This window comes from Eleutherodactylus coqui, chromosome 3 (assembly GCF_035609145.1).
Source record: "Eleutherodactylus coqui strain aEleCoq1 chromosome 3, aEleCoq1.hap1, whole genome shotgun sequence".
Classification (NCBI taxonomy): Eukaryota; Metazoa; Chordata; class Amphibia; order Anura; family Eleutherodactylidae; genus Eleutherodactylus; species Eleutherodactylus coqui.
Window position 1 is genome coordinate 1,001,465 of NC_089839.1, and position 15,924 is coordinate 1,017,388.

The following is a 15,924-nucleotide window of genomic DNA, read 5'->3' on the forward strand; positions in this document are numbered from 1 at the left end:
TCAAATATGACCCCAAGGCAGCGGGCATGTTGTCTAGGGGTTATGGTGGCGCCACACACTGAGATGGAGATGTCAGGATGAGGTCGGTTAGTGGAGGGTGGAAATACCAGTAAGTCAGTTTTAGAGAGGTTTAGTTTTAGGTAGAGAGAGGACATGGTGTTAGAGAAGGCGGACAGACAGTTAGTGATGTTTTGGAGTAAAGGTGCAGAGATGTCACGGGCAGAGGTGTATAGTTGGGTGTCGTCAGCATACAGGTGGTATTGGAGGCCAAATCTCCTGATGGTTTGTCCAATAGGGGCTGTGTAGATAGAGAAAAGAATGGGGCCGAGGACCGAGCCCTGGGGGACCCCAACAGCAAGGGGGAAGAGGAGGGGAGGTAGAGCCAGCAAAGGAGACACTGAAAGAGCAGTCAGATAGGTGGGAAGAGAACCAGGAGAGGGCAGTATCCTTTAGGCCGATGGAGCGTAGCATACTGAGGAGGAGTTTGTGGTCAACAGTGTCAAATGCTGCGGAGAGATCGAGGAGGATCAGTAGGGAGTAATCGCCCCTCGATTTGGCTGTCAGTAGGTCATTGGATACCCTTGTAAGGGCAGTTTCTGTCGAGTGTTGAGGTCGAAAGCCAGACTGTAGGGGGTCCAGGAGAGAGTGCTCTGATAGGTAGCTTACAAGGCGGGAGTAAACCAGGTGTTCTAGTAGTTTGGAGATAAAGGGGAGGTTTGAGATGGGTCGGTAGTTGGCAGCATCAGTCGTGTCCAGAGTCGGCTTCTTTAGCAGTGGGGATATGATGGCATGTTTGAAAGAAGAGGGAAAGATGCCAGAGGTCAGAGAGAGGTTGAATATAGTGGTGAGATGGGAGATGACCACTGGGGAGAGGGATCGGAGGAAGTGGGATGGGAGAGGGCCGCTAGCCCAGGTGGTGGGGTGAGCAGAGAAGAGCAATTTGGAGACTTCTTCCTCTGTCGCTGGTCTGAGTACAGACAGTGAGCAGGAGCTAGATGCAGTGCTGACAAGACTAGGGTCAGGGCTAGTCTGGGGTTGGGAGGTTATTTCCTGACGGTTGTCCTCAATTTTCTTTTTGAAGTAAGCAGCCAGCTCTTCAGCACTGAGATCCGTCACTGGGGGCTGCGGTTTAGAGCTGAGAAGGGAGTGAAAAGTATCAAAGAGCCGTTTAGGGTTGTGCGATAGTGAGGAGACGAGAGGTGAAGTAGACTTGTTTGGCGCGGTGGAGGGCAAGGTTGTAGGTTCTGAGCATGAATTTGTAGTGGAGGAAGTCTGCGGACGTTTGGGATTTCCTCCACAGCCGTTCAGCACTTCTAGAGCACCGCCGGATGAAGCACGTTTGAGGCGTGAGCCAGGGTTGCCACGGTCTACATCGGATGGCTTGGATCCTGGGGGGAGCCGCTTCATCCAGAGCATGTTTGAGAGCGGTGTTGTAGTGAGCGGCAGCCAGGTTGGGCAAGAGAGGAGAGAGATAGAGGACAGAGAGGACTGTAGGGATTCAGCAAAGTTCTGGGTGTGAATGGCCTCTAGGTTCCTGTAGGTACGGTAGGTAGGTGGGTCTGGAGAGATGTTAGGGAGTGTGACAGAGAAAGAAGGGAGGTTATGATCCGAGAGCGGGAGAGGGGAGTTAGTGAAGTTGGAAGCAGAGCAGAGACGGAGGAAGACCAGATCCAGAGTGTTAGAAGAATATGGTATTAGGAGGGCGCTCCAGACACAATGTGAGCAGCAATAATATAAAAACAATGGGACTTACTCAGTGAATAGTGAGGTCTATTAGAACCCCACTATCACCTCCATATCCAAGTGGGCCTGTAATAATATACATATACTCCTGTATATATACACTGCAGCAATGATAACACTTGCTTCAACAATCCAGGGGGGCTAGGTCCGGAGAGCTGCTGATATTGTGGGTCCTATTTTCAGATAGGACCCACTGTAGAAAAAATCATAGAATGTTGCACATAAGTGCCAAAAAATATATCAGCGCTACTTACAGGGAGTATATCCTTTTTGTGCTAGACGACACGCGTTGCACCAAGGACCGTGCGTCCGAATAAAGAATCCTTTCTGTTATTATCAGTTTGTGGATTCCCTGGATTAATATACTCCCTGTAAGTAGCGCTGATATATTTTTTGGCACTTATGTGCAACATTCTAAGATCCAGAGTATTGCCATCCCTGTGAGTGGAAGAGGCCGAGGGAGGAGGTGAGCGAGAGAAGCGGAGAGGCAGATGGGGAGTTGGTCTGTCTCCTCCCCCTCAGCTTCATCCCATTGCTTCTAGTCTTTCCTTGTACAGATGAGAATAGGGCTGATCCCTCTGCACTGTGACAGCCCTTCAGATATTTGTAGACAGCTATTAAGTCTCCTCTCAGCCTTCTCTTCTGCAAGCTAAACATTCCCAGATCCTTTACCCGTTCCTCATAGGACATGATTTGCAGACCGCTCACCATCTTGGTAACTCTTCTCTGAACTTGCTCCAGTTGGTCTATGTCTGTTATAAAGTGGGGTGCCCAGAACTGGACCCAGTATTCCGGATGAGGTCTGACTAAGGAAGAGTAGAGGGGATAATGACCTCACGTGATCTAGACTCTATGCTTCTCTTAATACATCCCAGGACTGGACACAATATTCCAGATGAGGTCTGACTAAGGAGGATTAGAGGGGGTAATGACCTCACGGGATCTAGACTTAAAAATGTGTGATTAGAAGAGAGAAGATTTCGGCCCTAATCTGCAGTCTCTCCCCAGTTGGATCTCCACAGGATTCTGCAAGGGCAGACGCCTAGATAAGAGGAGGGGGAGATGGAACAGTCCTCCTTCCAGGGCTTCCCTTAGGATGTTTGAGTGCTTCACCATCCGGCCAATGTGTAAATTTGGTGAGCAACATGGAGTTACGGTCATGAACGGCGCGGCCAGTTCTTCCTAAAGCAAGTTGGAATCGGGTCGCCAATCTTTTTGAGTTTGGTAGATTTCGTCTCTTCTTGGCCTCCTCCCTCGGCCTGATTGCCTTATAACCCCGGTAGTTCCTGTTGGATCGGTGGTAATTGAATGGTGTGCGCCCCGTTCCTAGGATGTGAAGAAGGATTCAACCAGTCTTATGGAGAGTCCCAATAGCGCCCGGCTTATTGCTTTAGTTCCAGCAATTACCTCTGGAGATATTTCGGTGGAGGAGCCGAGGGCGGTCCGAGCTCATGTATGCCCGTACGTTAGGATCAGAAAGGATAATGTCCAAGCTTCCTACTGCTATGCCTGTATATGGGGAGGATTCTTCAAGGACCCTCATTAGTGGCAGAATCACTAAGTTAGGGGTCAGAGGGAGCCCTAAAAAGAGGGACCGGAGCAGCCCGACACGAGTACACTGCATTCACGTATGTCCCGAACGGGCCACGGGGGCCTAAGTTATTGAGCGCGGCGCCCAGCCATGGCCATTGTCATCTGCGCGGAGGGCATACTGTCCGACGCTCGCGGGTTATCACGTGTTTGGAAGCGCCGCCCTTCCCTTCATGCAGCCCACCTCTGCCAGTTAAACGAATGTCATCTGGACAAGTCTGTCGCTAAGATCTTAGACAGGATTTTTAGGTCTTCATCAATTAAGGAAACTTAATGATCCCGGTCAGCTCCTAAACAGGGAGAAGCCCCCCTCTACCAACCGCGGTCTGGAAGTCCACACTGGCCATTAAGGGGTTAAGAGGAAAAGTTCAACGACAATACAAATCGCCATCAATGAACAAAGCGGAAACGACAAAATGAGGAGAACTCACCGATGTCCTGACAGGCAGTGACGACGTTGGTGAGGACCGTCACCCCGTGAGCAGCGATGCCGCGGTGACTGTGGTAACTGCACTCCTGGGCCAGCTTCATCAGGTCTACATACCTGGCCGCACCAGACACCGCCCCTAAGACACACCCAAAAGCACAGTTCAATTCCAATAACCCGGCAAACGTCTGCTAATCCGGAAAAGGGTTATTTGGGGTTTCGGGCAGATTAGCAGGATGAATTCGAGTTGGCGAGTGACCCCCATCTATCTCCAGCACAGGGGTCCTCTACCACCCGGCTCAGCCCCACAAGTGTCTGTTCTACGCCATTACCATAAACCACGGAGCCCAGCCAGTTGCGCCATTTTCCCCTCAGACCACGCAGGTTGACGCCTTTTCACATCTATGGGCATTATGGAATCCGCATAGAACAGCCAGTTCAGGGGTCCCTTTACCCCCGGCCTCCAGTGGCCGCCGCATTCAGGGGAGATCTCACCTGGGGGGGGATTGAAGTACTGCTTGATGGAGATGCTGGCGGAGAGGGTGGAGAGAACGGAGAGCATTCCCAGCTTCAGGCTGTCGTACGGCGTCTGAAGGGCGCATTCACACAAGGCCTAAAACAGAAGACAGCGCGGAGCTCTACATGAAAGGCCCCACGGACCGCGTGTGATGAGCGCGGCGCGAGCGTTCACGCCCTAACATCACGGAGGGGGGCAATCCTGCGGCCGTGTCCTACAGATCCCACCTGACGCTAATCACAGCTGTTAGCCCTTTAAATGCCGCCCGCAGGGGATAGGATCCAAAAGCCCCCAGGGCTGCCATGGCAGATTGCTTGACAGATCGCAGTATAATGAAACCTCCGCAAGTTCTTGTCCCCCCTGGGGGCTAAAAATATTAAAAAACTGTAATAAATTAAATTAAATTCAAATACTTTTGCCATATTTATAATAAAAAATCCTAGATAAAAATTCCCCAAAACATATTTATCGCTGCGTGCATAAAAGTCCGATCTATTTTATAAATTCGGTGTCACAGTCATCGGCTCCGTTCCTGCTGCAGTGGCCAGACTTGGTATTGCAGACATTAAAGTGAATGGGAACTTTGCCTGTAATACCGAGTCTGACCACTGCAGTAAGTACAGAGCCCCAGAGAAGAGCTGACTGGTGGGGTCCCAGTGGCAGACCCCTCAGACCTACTATTAATGACCTATCTTGAGGGCAGACCATCCATAGTTTACAACTGCACAACCCTCCAGTCCTGGACGAACAAAGATGGCCACACAGTTTCTCCTATTACTGGCATTGTTACACATCACTAGTCTCAGACACTTCAAGCTGCTCCGATAGGCAAGTGCTGCTCACATGGGCAGCAGCGGCCAATCAAAGCAGTGTGTAGATTCTTCAACTAACGATGCATAACAATAAGAGGGCGAGTGTCCGAGACCGGAGGGTCGCTTTAAGAGGTTAACGTTACCTGTTTAAGTCGTCTGAAACCTCTGTGCTTCCTACTGTCCTGCCCTCTCCCCATGCTTTACACTGCAGCCCTGCTTCTTCAGCTTAGCTATTGTGTATAAGACCCACAGAGGCTCAGCTGGGGGTCCGTGCGTGCCGGGAGGGATCTGTACTCGTCCATGAACAAGTCATGTCGGACCAACGCTTCCCACCTGTATGTTGTCCCGGTTCCAAGTGTGGGGAGTCTTGTTGGCCAACAGCTTCAGATCCTGGATGGCGAGTCTCTTCACCGCCTTCCTGGGGTCGCTCTTCAGGTACTGCAGCAACAGCTGAATCTGGGGGACAGAACAAAACCGGACAAACTTGCTAAATACTCCTGTGGATTTGGGCGAAAATCTCAATTACAATTCAGCAGAAAGGGTGAAATCTGCTGCATATCGGACCAAAATCCACAGGTAGCCGGGGGTCCACCATCCGTACCGGCTGCCATAGATAAATCCACAGGTCAGCTATGTGGCCGGGGGTTCACCATCCGTACCAGCTGCCATAGATAAATCCACAGGTGGCCGGGGGTTCACCATCCGTACCGGCTGCCATAGATAAATCCACAGGTCAGCTATGTGGCCGGGGGTTCACCATCCGTACCAGCTGCCATAGATAAATCCACAGGTGGCCGGGGGTTCACCATCCGTACCAGCTGCCATAGATAAATCCACAGGTGGCCGGGGGTCCACCATCCGTACCGGCTGCCATAGATAAATCCACAGGTCAGCTATGTGGCCGGGGGTTCACCATCCGTACCAGCTGCCATAGATTAATCCACAGGTAGCCGGGGGTTCACCATCCGTACCGGCTGCCATAGATAAATCCACAGGTCAGCTATGTGGCCGGGGGTTCACCATCCGTACCAGCTGCCATAGATTAATCCACAGGTAGCCGGGGGTTCACCATCCGTACCGGCTGCCATAGATAAATCCACAGGTGGCCGGGGGTTCACCATCCGTACCGGCTGCCATAGATAAATCCACAGGTAGCCGGGGGTTCACCATCCGTAGCGGCTGCCATAGATAAATCCACAGGTGGCCGGGGGTCCACCATCCGTACCGGCTGCCATAGATAAATCCACAGGTCAGCTATGTGGCCGGGGGTTCACCATCCGTACCGGCTGCCATAGATAAATCCACAGGTGGCCGGGGTTTCACCATCCGTACCAGCTGCCATAGATAAATAGACAGGTAGCCGGGGGTTCACCATCCGTACCAGCTGCCATAGATAAATCCACAGGTGGCCGGGGGTTCACCATCCGTACCGGCTGCCATAGATAAATCCACAGGTGGCCGGGGTTTCACCATCCGTACCAGCTGCCATAGATAAATCCACAGGTGGCCGGGGGTTCACCATCCGTACCGGCTGCCATAGATAAATAGACAGGTAGCCGGGGGTTCACCATCCGTACCAGCTGCCATAGATAAATCCACAGGTGGCCGGGGGTTCACCATCCGTACCGGCTGCCATAGATAAATAGACAGGTAGCCGGGGGTTCACCATCCGTACCGGCTGCCATAGATAAATCCACAGGTCAGCTATGTGGCCGGGGGTTCACCATCCGTACCGGCTGCCATAGATAAATCCACAGGTCAGCTATGTGGCCGGGGGTTCACCATCCGTACCGGCTGCCATAGATAAATCCACAGGTGGCCGGGGGTTCACCATCCGTACCGGCTGCCATAGATAAATCCACAGGTCAGCTATGTGGCCGGGGGTTCACCATCCGTACCAGCTGCCATAGATAAATCCACAGGTGGCCGGGGGTTCACCATCCGTACCAGCTGCCATAGATAAATCCACAGGTGGCCGGGGGTTCACCATCCGTACCAGCTGCCATAGATAAATCCACAGGTGGCCGGGGGTTCACCATCCGTACCGGCTGCCATAGATAAATCCACAGGTCAGCTATGTGGCCGGGGGTTCACCATCCGTACCGGCTGCCATAGATAAATCCACAGGTCAGCTATGTGGCCGGGGATTCACCATCCGTACCGGCTGCCATAGATAAATCCACAGGTCAGCTATGTGGCCGGGGGTTCACCATCCGTACCGGCTGCCATAGATAAATCCACAGGTCAGCTATGTGGCCGGGGGTTCACCATCCGTACCGGCTGCCATAGATAAATCCACAGGTCAGCTATGTGGCCGGGGGTTCACCATCCGTACCGGCTGCCATGGATAAATCCACAGGTCAGCTATGTGGCCGGGGGTTCACCATCCGTAGCGGCTGCCATAGATAAATCCACAGGTCAGCTATGTGGCCGGGGGTTCACCATCCGTACCGGCTGCCATAGATAAATCCACAGGTCAGCTATGTGGCCGGGGGTTCACCATCCGTACCGGCTGCCATAGATAAATCCACAGGTCAGCTATGTGGCCGGGGGTTCACCATCCGTACCGGCTGCCATAGATAAATCCACAGGTGGCCGGGGGTTCACCATCCGTACCGGCTGCCATAGATAAATCCACAGGTCAGCTATGTGGCCGGGGGTTCACCATCCGTACCGGCTGCCATGGATAAATCCACAGGTAGCCGGGGGTTCACCATCCGTACCGGCTGCCATAGATAAATCCACAGGTCAGCTATGTGGCCGGGGATTCACCACCCGTACCGGCTGCCATAGATAAATCCACAGGTCAGCTATGTGGCCGGGGGTTCACCATCCGTACCGGCTGCCATAGATAAATCCACAGGTGGCCGGGGGTTCACCATCCGTACCGGCTGCCATAGATAAATCCACAGGTAGCCGGGGGTTCACCATCCGTACCGGCTGCCATAGATAAATCCACAGGTCAGCTATGTGGCCGGGGGTTCACCATCCGTACCGGCTGCCATAGATAAATCCACAGGTCAGCTATGTGGCCGGGGGTTCACCATCCGTACCGGCTGCTATAGATAAATCCACAGGTCAGCTATGTGGCCGGGGGTTCACCATCCGTACCGGCTGCCATAGATAAATCCACAGGTCAGCTATGTGGCCGGGGGTTCACCATCCGTACCGGCTGCCATAGATAAATCCACAGGTCAGCTATGTGGCCGGGGGTTCACCATCCGTACCGGCTGCCATAGATAAATCCACAGGTCAGCTATGTGGCCGGGGGTTCACCATCCGTACCGGCTGCCATAGATTAATCCACAGGTAGCCGGGGGATTACCATCCGTACCGGCTGCCATAGATAAATCCACAGGTCAGCTATGTGGCCGGGGGTTCACCATCCATAGCGGCTGCCATAGATAAATCCACAGGTAGCCGGGGGTTCACCATCCGTACCGGCTGCCATAGATAAATCCACAGGTCAGCTATGTGGCCGGGGGTTCACCATCCGTACCAGCTGCCATAGATTAATCCACAGGTAGCCGGGGGTTCACCATCCGTACCGGCTGCCATAGATAAATCCACAGGTCAGCTATGTGGCCGGGGGTTCACCATCCGTACCGGCTGCCATAGAGCTCCGTGGATCCAGTCATCAAGGTCTCTTGGCTGGCATCCAGGACACTAACAAGCCCTTCAGGCACTCTGCATGGTCTCTACTGTGGCCAATACAGTAAGGCTTACGGGGCTTCTAGTCCACGATATCAAGGGCACAAGTGACGGGTAACAATGTGCCTCTTGTACAACTGCAGGTTTCTAGGTTGCAGATTGGAAATCACAAGAGAATGCCAGCTGGAGTCACTGGCGTCACGCAAGCCGTTAGTTGTGTCCTATGGAGAAGCTACTGCTATTACAGTCCTGGAAACCCCTTTAAGAAAGGTACCTGCTTGGGGATGTCCACCAGGGAGGAGGCCGCCAGCAGGGTGAAGGTGTGCAGCGTGACGATCACCATCTTGGTAGAGGGGTACGAGGTGACGAGCTGCTGCAGAACCTGCCGGCTATTGGAGGCGAGGATGGCGTCGTGGTGCATGTGCTGCAGAATGGGGATCAGCTTCAGCTTCAGATCCACCGGAGTGGCCAAACCTACAAGGATGATGGGAGACGGCGCATGATACGGAGGCACTAAAGAGGGGACGCGTGTCAATCCCACAGCATGGCCGCTCACCTTGGATCATCTCCCCAATCTTGTTACAGATTCCAGCAGCAAAATCTCTGAAAGGAAAATATGGACAACGTAGAAATGTGTTCTGCGCATTAGAAATGGTTCAAAAAGGCGTCAAAGGGGCGTGGCTAAGGAGTCAAATGCGCTAAATTACTTGTCACTCTATTGGTCTACATCTACAGCAGCCTCGCAGGCCTCGTGACTTGTGCCACACAAATTCATGGTTTTTCTAACGTGTGAATGGAGAGATCCCTGCAGATCGTGGACATTCACACTAATATCAGGTGGACGGGGTCCGACTCCCCGCACTGCCACATGGTCTTACTGCAGAGCTGCAATACCTGGCACAGCCTCTACACAACGCAGGGCGCCAGGAGCATAAACTCCAGGAACTTACCTGGATTGTGCAGAAAAGTGAGATGCAGCAAATATGGCGGCCTCCACCTCCACGTTGTCGTGAGAATCCAGGCTTTGCCGTATGCTGTGGTGCGCGTTTTTTTGATTGGGAATTATGGAGGCCATGCTGCCCAGCATCCTGCGATGGAATAATAATAATCTGTATTTGTATAGCGCCAACATATTCCGCAGCGCTTACATAGACAGGGGGGATACAGAAAGACACAAGTACAAACATTACAGAACTGCGGTTACATAGTAATCAGCTGATGGAAACAATAGGGGTGAGGGTCCGGCTCCAACGAGCTTACATACTACAAGTAATGGGGGGTACAGGAGGTAAAGGGCTGGAGATGTGCAAGGTATGGCGGGCTGGAGATGTGCACGGTATGGGGAGGTGGAGATGGGCACAGTATGGGGAGGTGGAGATGTGCACAGTATGGGGAGGTGGAGATGTGCACGGTATGGCGGGGTGGAGATGTGCACAGTATGGGGGGGGTGGAGATGTGCACAGTATGGGGAGGTGGAGATGTGCACGGTATGGAGAGGTGGAGATGGGCACGGTATGGCGGGGTGGAGATGTGCACGGTATGGGGAGGTGGAGATGTGCACGGTATGGGGAGGTGGAGATGGGCACGGTATGGCAGGGTGGAGATGTGCACAGTATGGGGGGGTGGAGATGGGCGCGGTATGGTGGGGTGGAGATGTGCACAGTATGGGGAGGTGGAGATGGGCACGGTATGGGGGGGTGGAGATGGGCGCGGTATGGGAAGGTGGAGATGTGCACGGTATGGTGGGGTGGAGATGTGCACGGTATGGGGAGGTGGAGATGTGCACGGTATGGGGAGGTGGAGAGTGAGCGATGTTATACACATAGACAATGGTCAGACATTTAGCCGTGTGACGGCAGAAACAGTATGACTGCAGGAGCGGTTTATGATGGCTAGCAGGGATTGCAGTCAGTAGGTCAGGGAGCATGTTATCAGGCGGAGTACAGAGAGGTTTGTTTAGGGAATGCGGTATGCCTCCCTGAAGAGGTGCGTTTTTAAAGCACGCCTGAAGTTCTGCGAGTCCTGGATTGCTCGGGTAGCCTTTGGTAGTGCGTTCCAGAGGACCGGTGCTGCTCTGGAGAAGTCTTGGAGGCGGGAATGAGAGGTTTGAATTAAAGGGGCGCTCAGTCTGGTTTCGCTAGCAGAGCGGAGAGCCCGGGCTGGGTGATGGATTGAGATGAGGGATACAATGTACGGCGGCGCGGTGCTGTGGATGAGGGATACAATATAGGGGGCGCTGCGCTGTGGATGAGGGAGGCGATATAGGGGGGCGCTGCACTGTGGAGGGCTTTGTGGATGAAGGTAACGAGTTTAAATTGAATTCTGTATGTAACGGGCAGCCAGTGCAGTGACCGGCACAGGGCAGAGGCGTCTGAGTAGCAGCTGGGCAGGAAGATGAGCCTGGCTGCCGCATTCAGGATGGATTGGACAGGGTAGAGTCGAGAAGTTCGAATTAAAGGGGCGCTCAGTCTGGTTTCGTTAGCAGACTCAGCGGGTCACCTAGAAGCTAAAAGTCTTTAAATCAAAGCCTCCCTCATATATGCTGCTTCATGCACCCCTGTGGGCTGTGGGAGGGGGGGGGGGGGGGGGGGGGGAATTACAGCCCTCTGCCACCACTACCGGGGTAAATAAGCCCACAGTGCTGTCCTCTCCAAGCTGGTGCTTTACAACTGTTGTAAAACTACAACTCCCAGCATGCACTGAGGAGCAGCAACAACTGCATGCGCAGCCCCCCGCTCGTGTGACACTTCATGCATTAACCCCTTCAGCTGGGTCCACACGGGGGCTGATACGAATGCCACATGACCTGTCGATGTGCGCACGGGTTGTGTGTGGAGTATTTCCGCAGCTGGAGGTCCGCCATCCCATCATGTGCCCTAAAGAGCCAATTATCATCAGTCACGTTGCAAGAGCCGCAGGAGGGCTTGTCTTCTGGGGACCAGCTGTATATTTGTGGCCCCTCTCTGGAGGACATAGAAGATATTGGGGAACTTTTAGTACATTTTTCTTTTGGAGGGGTGGGAGGGGGCTGCCATTGTTTTGGGGGGTTCCACAGCGTTCACTATTCGATTACTGTGACAAGTTTATAGAGATTTAATTTTTTTTTACCACCCATATGTTTGCATGGGGTCTGCACCCCAAGCCCCGGACCGGGCACAGGAAGAGGCGCTTCAGAGGGGCGCCTTCTCCGGTGACTTAAATTATCACGGCAAACTTGGTTTCTCCAGAGAATTCTATTAGTATCATTTTATAACAATGTATCGTTCTGACAGTGGGAGGGAAATATGTGACGGACGCACGGACAGCAATTAGTGGGCAAGACCAATTCAGCACTTTCCGTTTCGCCCATCCTGACGGCACTGCTGGAGGTCACAGCGGTTTATGGAGGGGTCACAGCCTGCAGTATCCTCACCAGACTAAGTCTGAACGATGTCTAGAAAGGTGTGGCGACTGGTCCGTGCGGCCTTTACATGTCCGCTCGCTCGAGGCTTCGGCCTTCTAAGCCCATGGAGATGCAAGAGCCCTAGTGGAATGGGCTATAACCCCCCCGTTCTTAGACATAGAAGCCTCTCTGATGCCCACCTGGATCCACCTAGTGATGGCATCTTTGGTGGCCGCCCTCCCCTTCTGCTGGCCCTGAAATACATAGATGTCATCGCAGCTCGTCTAACATGCGGGTTATGGAACATTTCCTCCTTATGGCTTTTAAGGTTTGCCAGGGGGGTCCGCTAATCTCCCGCTATGAACAGAGGATACAATTTTAGGATCAGAGGCTTTCATTTTTAACATTCCACGGTCCTCTGAAGGTTCCTGTAGTTCCCCTGTCCTTCTAGCAGTGGTCATTGCCACCAGGAAGACCGTCTATTTGGTAGATTCTCCCTTTCAGACCCTTTTGACCCACTTCTTTCTACAAGGCGCTGCCGCTTGCACTCCCGGGGTTCTTAGTATTTCATTATAATTTGGATCCTCAAAAGGAATATTACTTTTACTACTAGGAAAATGTTTTAGCCACTGCGGCATTCATTTTAGAGGTCCCTTGTCCCCTTCTAGCCATCAGAGTATCCACCACTGCCCCCGATAGCCCCTGGCTTCTTACTCTCTGCCCCAGTTGTAACTGTTGGTAACGAGGAGGATGCCACGGCCTTCTGCACCGCTGCGGAGCCATAAGCAGGACCTCTGCTGTCTCTGATTTCCTGAAGAGCCCGGGCCATCAGAGGTCGAGGAGGAACAGCATTACCAATGACATCTCCCGTCTTTGAACGATCGCATCCGACCTCTGGTTTGTCCTGCTGGATGCAGGGAGACGATTGGTGACAGTCCAGGAGGGGAACAGATCTCACTGTGGTTCCCCCCACAGGCTACTAGCTGGTTGAACACCTCGGAGTTGAGGGGCCGCTCCCCCGCTGTCCTTCATCAGCTTCTGTAAGTGTCGGCCCCTCCCTGATGACGGATAAAGGAAACAGTCATCATATTATCAGAATATAGTCGGACATGCTTCCCTTTAACTCTGTTGCATTCATTGGGACTTCCCAGACTGCTCTAAGGTCTCTATAGCCAGGAGACTGGGAACTAATGAGGCGTGGCCCGGACCCCTGAAAAATAGTTTGTCCTACTTGAGCCCCCCAACCTGATTTACTTGCATCGGTGGTCATCAAACCCAAAGGATCCCCATCCACAGTATGTTCTGGCTCGGGTTACTGGACAGAGTCCACCAGGTCAATAGCTAAACATTGGCAGTACCTCCCTATGGCGGGGCCTAGAGTGTGCCCGAGCCCATGGCACCATGCTTATGCATGCAGTCATCTCCCACAGAATTTGCATAAGAAAGCTTGTCTTTTTAAATCTCTTGAGCGATTCTATCTTTGATGATGAGCCTGAGCCCGACCCAGCAGTACCCAAGGAATGCCTTCCTAGTGCCCGGGTCCGACTAGATCCTTTACAGTTTATAGACCTGACAGCTCCATCGTCGGGGTCAGATCAGTGGACACGGTGGGTTTATCATCTGCAATAATTAACAGGTCATCCAGGTACGGGACGACGTTAACCCCTTGACCTCTGAGGTGAGCTATTGGCTCCATCATTACTTTGGAAAATAAACAGGGAGCTGTTGGCAGACCAGAAGGCAGAGACCACTGAGAATGGTGAAGGTCTGTCCATCCAAACTGCAAAGCTCATGGGTTTTGGTAAGTTTGATGGACTGGTATATGGTAGCAAGCATCTATTAATCTAAGGTGCATGAGACGCCGTCATGCTTTAGCAGAGGTGTAATACAGTTAAGGGTTTCCATTTTAAATCGACTAACTGTAATCTCGTTATTGAGCCTCGTTAGAGGTCTTCTTCTCGAGGAGCCGTTTGGCTTGGGAACTACACAGATTTTTGAATAGTCACCTTTCCTGCTCACTAAGAGGAACTGGCAGCATCTGTAAGAGGTCCTTCACCCCTTGTTGTATGGACCGATTGTAATCACAAATCTCCCAGATGGAAGGGAGTCACTTCTATCCTATAGGCCTGCTGGATTATTCGCAGGACCCGTGTCCGTCTCCGGCAGTATAGGAGCCACCGGCTGCCTGACTTCAGAGGATATTTGGAACAGGAATGGCAGTGGAGGGTTTCTACCTTTCTTCCCTTGGGATAAGACGGTCGGCCTGATTTCCGTTTCCCTCTGGTCTGTCTCTGCGGGCAGCCAGGTCTGTAGGTCTCTTGGCCTAAACTCTCTGGGTTTCCCTTCTTCCAGGTTATTCAGTTTGGCACCAGACAAATATTCCCCCTGAAGGGGATGTTGGACGCTGTACCCGCTCTCCATGCTTTCAGCCCTCCTAGAGGCATTATTCAGACCTGCAGCGATCCGGAGGCCTGCCGCTATAAGTTAAGGGCTAGCCTGGCATGTCTTGGCCCTGGAGGTTCTGGGCTTCAGATGCTCCTCCAGTCTTGCGAGCCGGGGATACACAGTTCTGGCCACGGACGGCCGGGCAGACGTGGCTTCCCATCAGCTCCTCAGTAACAGATCTGCTTTGTGGCCACCGGATCCTGTCGTTGAGGAGTTCTTCATGGAAGGAGGCATTTCTGGCTGCTTTAGCCACTGGTGAATCTTCTTTAGGGATTTCCCTCCCTAGGCTTGTCTCCTTTGAGTTAACTAGGAGTCTCCCCTTGACTCTCCTGAAAGTTAACCCATTCTTGACCTTTCCCCAATAGTCTGCTACAAGCTTCTTGAGCGTATCGTTTATAGGGAAGGCAGTTCTAGAACCAAGTCCCCCAAACATCTCCTATTGATCTGGGCTCCTGGACGTCTTTAAATCTCCATTGTTCTGCGAATAGCTCTAATTATTTCTAAATCGATATTAGGGCTCCTGCAAACTGGCGAGAGCGATATCACGATGTGATCAACACCCCGATATCGCTCTCAGAATCCTTCTGAAGCCCTGGATGCGAGGCCTGTCATTCAATGCTGAGTGCTGCCTCTGGTTGGTCACAGCACTCAGCCAATCAGAGGCAGCGCTTCAGGAGGCGGGGGTTTCAATCGTCAGCCAGAAAAGCAGCAGAAGAAGAGTGCTGGGACCTGCCAGAAGAAGCGCCGGAGAGGACAGCGCTACTAAGGTGATGTATTCTATTTTATTTTTTCTACAGTTATGGACTATTTTCGGGGTAGGGCTTATATTTCAAGTAGTGCCGTCAGGATGGACGAAATGGAAAACAGTAATTTTGGCGTTAGTTTTTATGATTATTTTTCACCAAGCGAGATAAATAAAATATTTTCATTGTCTGGTCATTACGAACGCGGCAACATCCACTACGTGCTGCTTCTTGAAGATGTAATGGTTTTATCACTAGGATAGTACACTGCATTACTTATGTAGTGCATTCTACTAAGGCTGTGATAGCAGCCTATCAGACTATGCTGGAGGCGGGGCCTAATAGGCTGAGTTACAGGGCAGGTGTAGCCTTAGTCAGGCTTCCAGCGGCCATGGGAACCCACTGGTACTTTGCGATCGCTCTGTAGGATGCTGATGGGTGACAAAAACCGCCCCGTTATCTGCTTACATGCTGCCGTTGTTATTGACTGCGGCATGTAAAGGGTTAACCTGCCAGGATCTGAGGTTTCTCCAATCCAGTTAGAGCAGGAGCCGGGCTGTCAGTAGTCAGCCAAGTCTATGTGCAGGTTTAAAGCCCATGTAAAGGTGTATTGG

General features: G+C 52.4%; 1 protein-coding gene across 2 annotated transcripts in view; it reads right to left on the bottom strand.

Annotated features, from left to right (window-relative positions):
* INTS7 (integrator complex subunit 7) overlaps nt 1-15,924 on the bottom strand; it is a 56,012-nt gene that overhangs the window by 33,099 nt on the left and 6,989 nt on the right. For both annotated transcript variants that reach the window (XM_066595039.1, XM_066595040.1), the window contains exons 4-9: nt 9,691-9,828; nt 9,297-9,343; nt 9,015-9,214; nt 5,423-5,545; nt 4,256-4,373; nt 3,765-3,899 (exon numbers count right to left, since the gene is read on the bottom strand). In XM_066595039.1, coding sequence (XP_066451136.1) covers nt 3,765-3,899; nt 4,256-4,373; nt 5,423-5,545; nt 9,015-9,214; nt 9,297-9,343; nt 9,691-9,828 — 761 coding nt within the window. The remainder of the gene's footprint in view (nt 1-3,764; nt 3,900-4,255; nt 4,374-5,422; nt 5,546-9,014; nt 9,215-9,296; nt 9,344-9,690; nt 9,829-15,924) is intronic.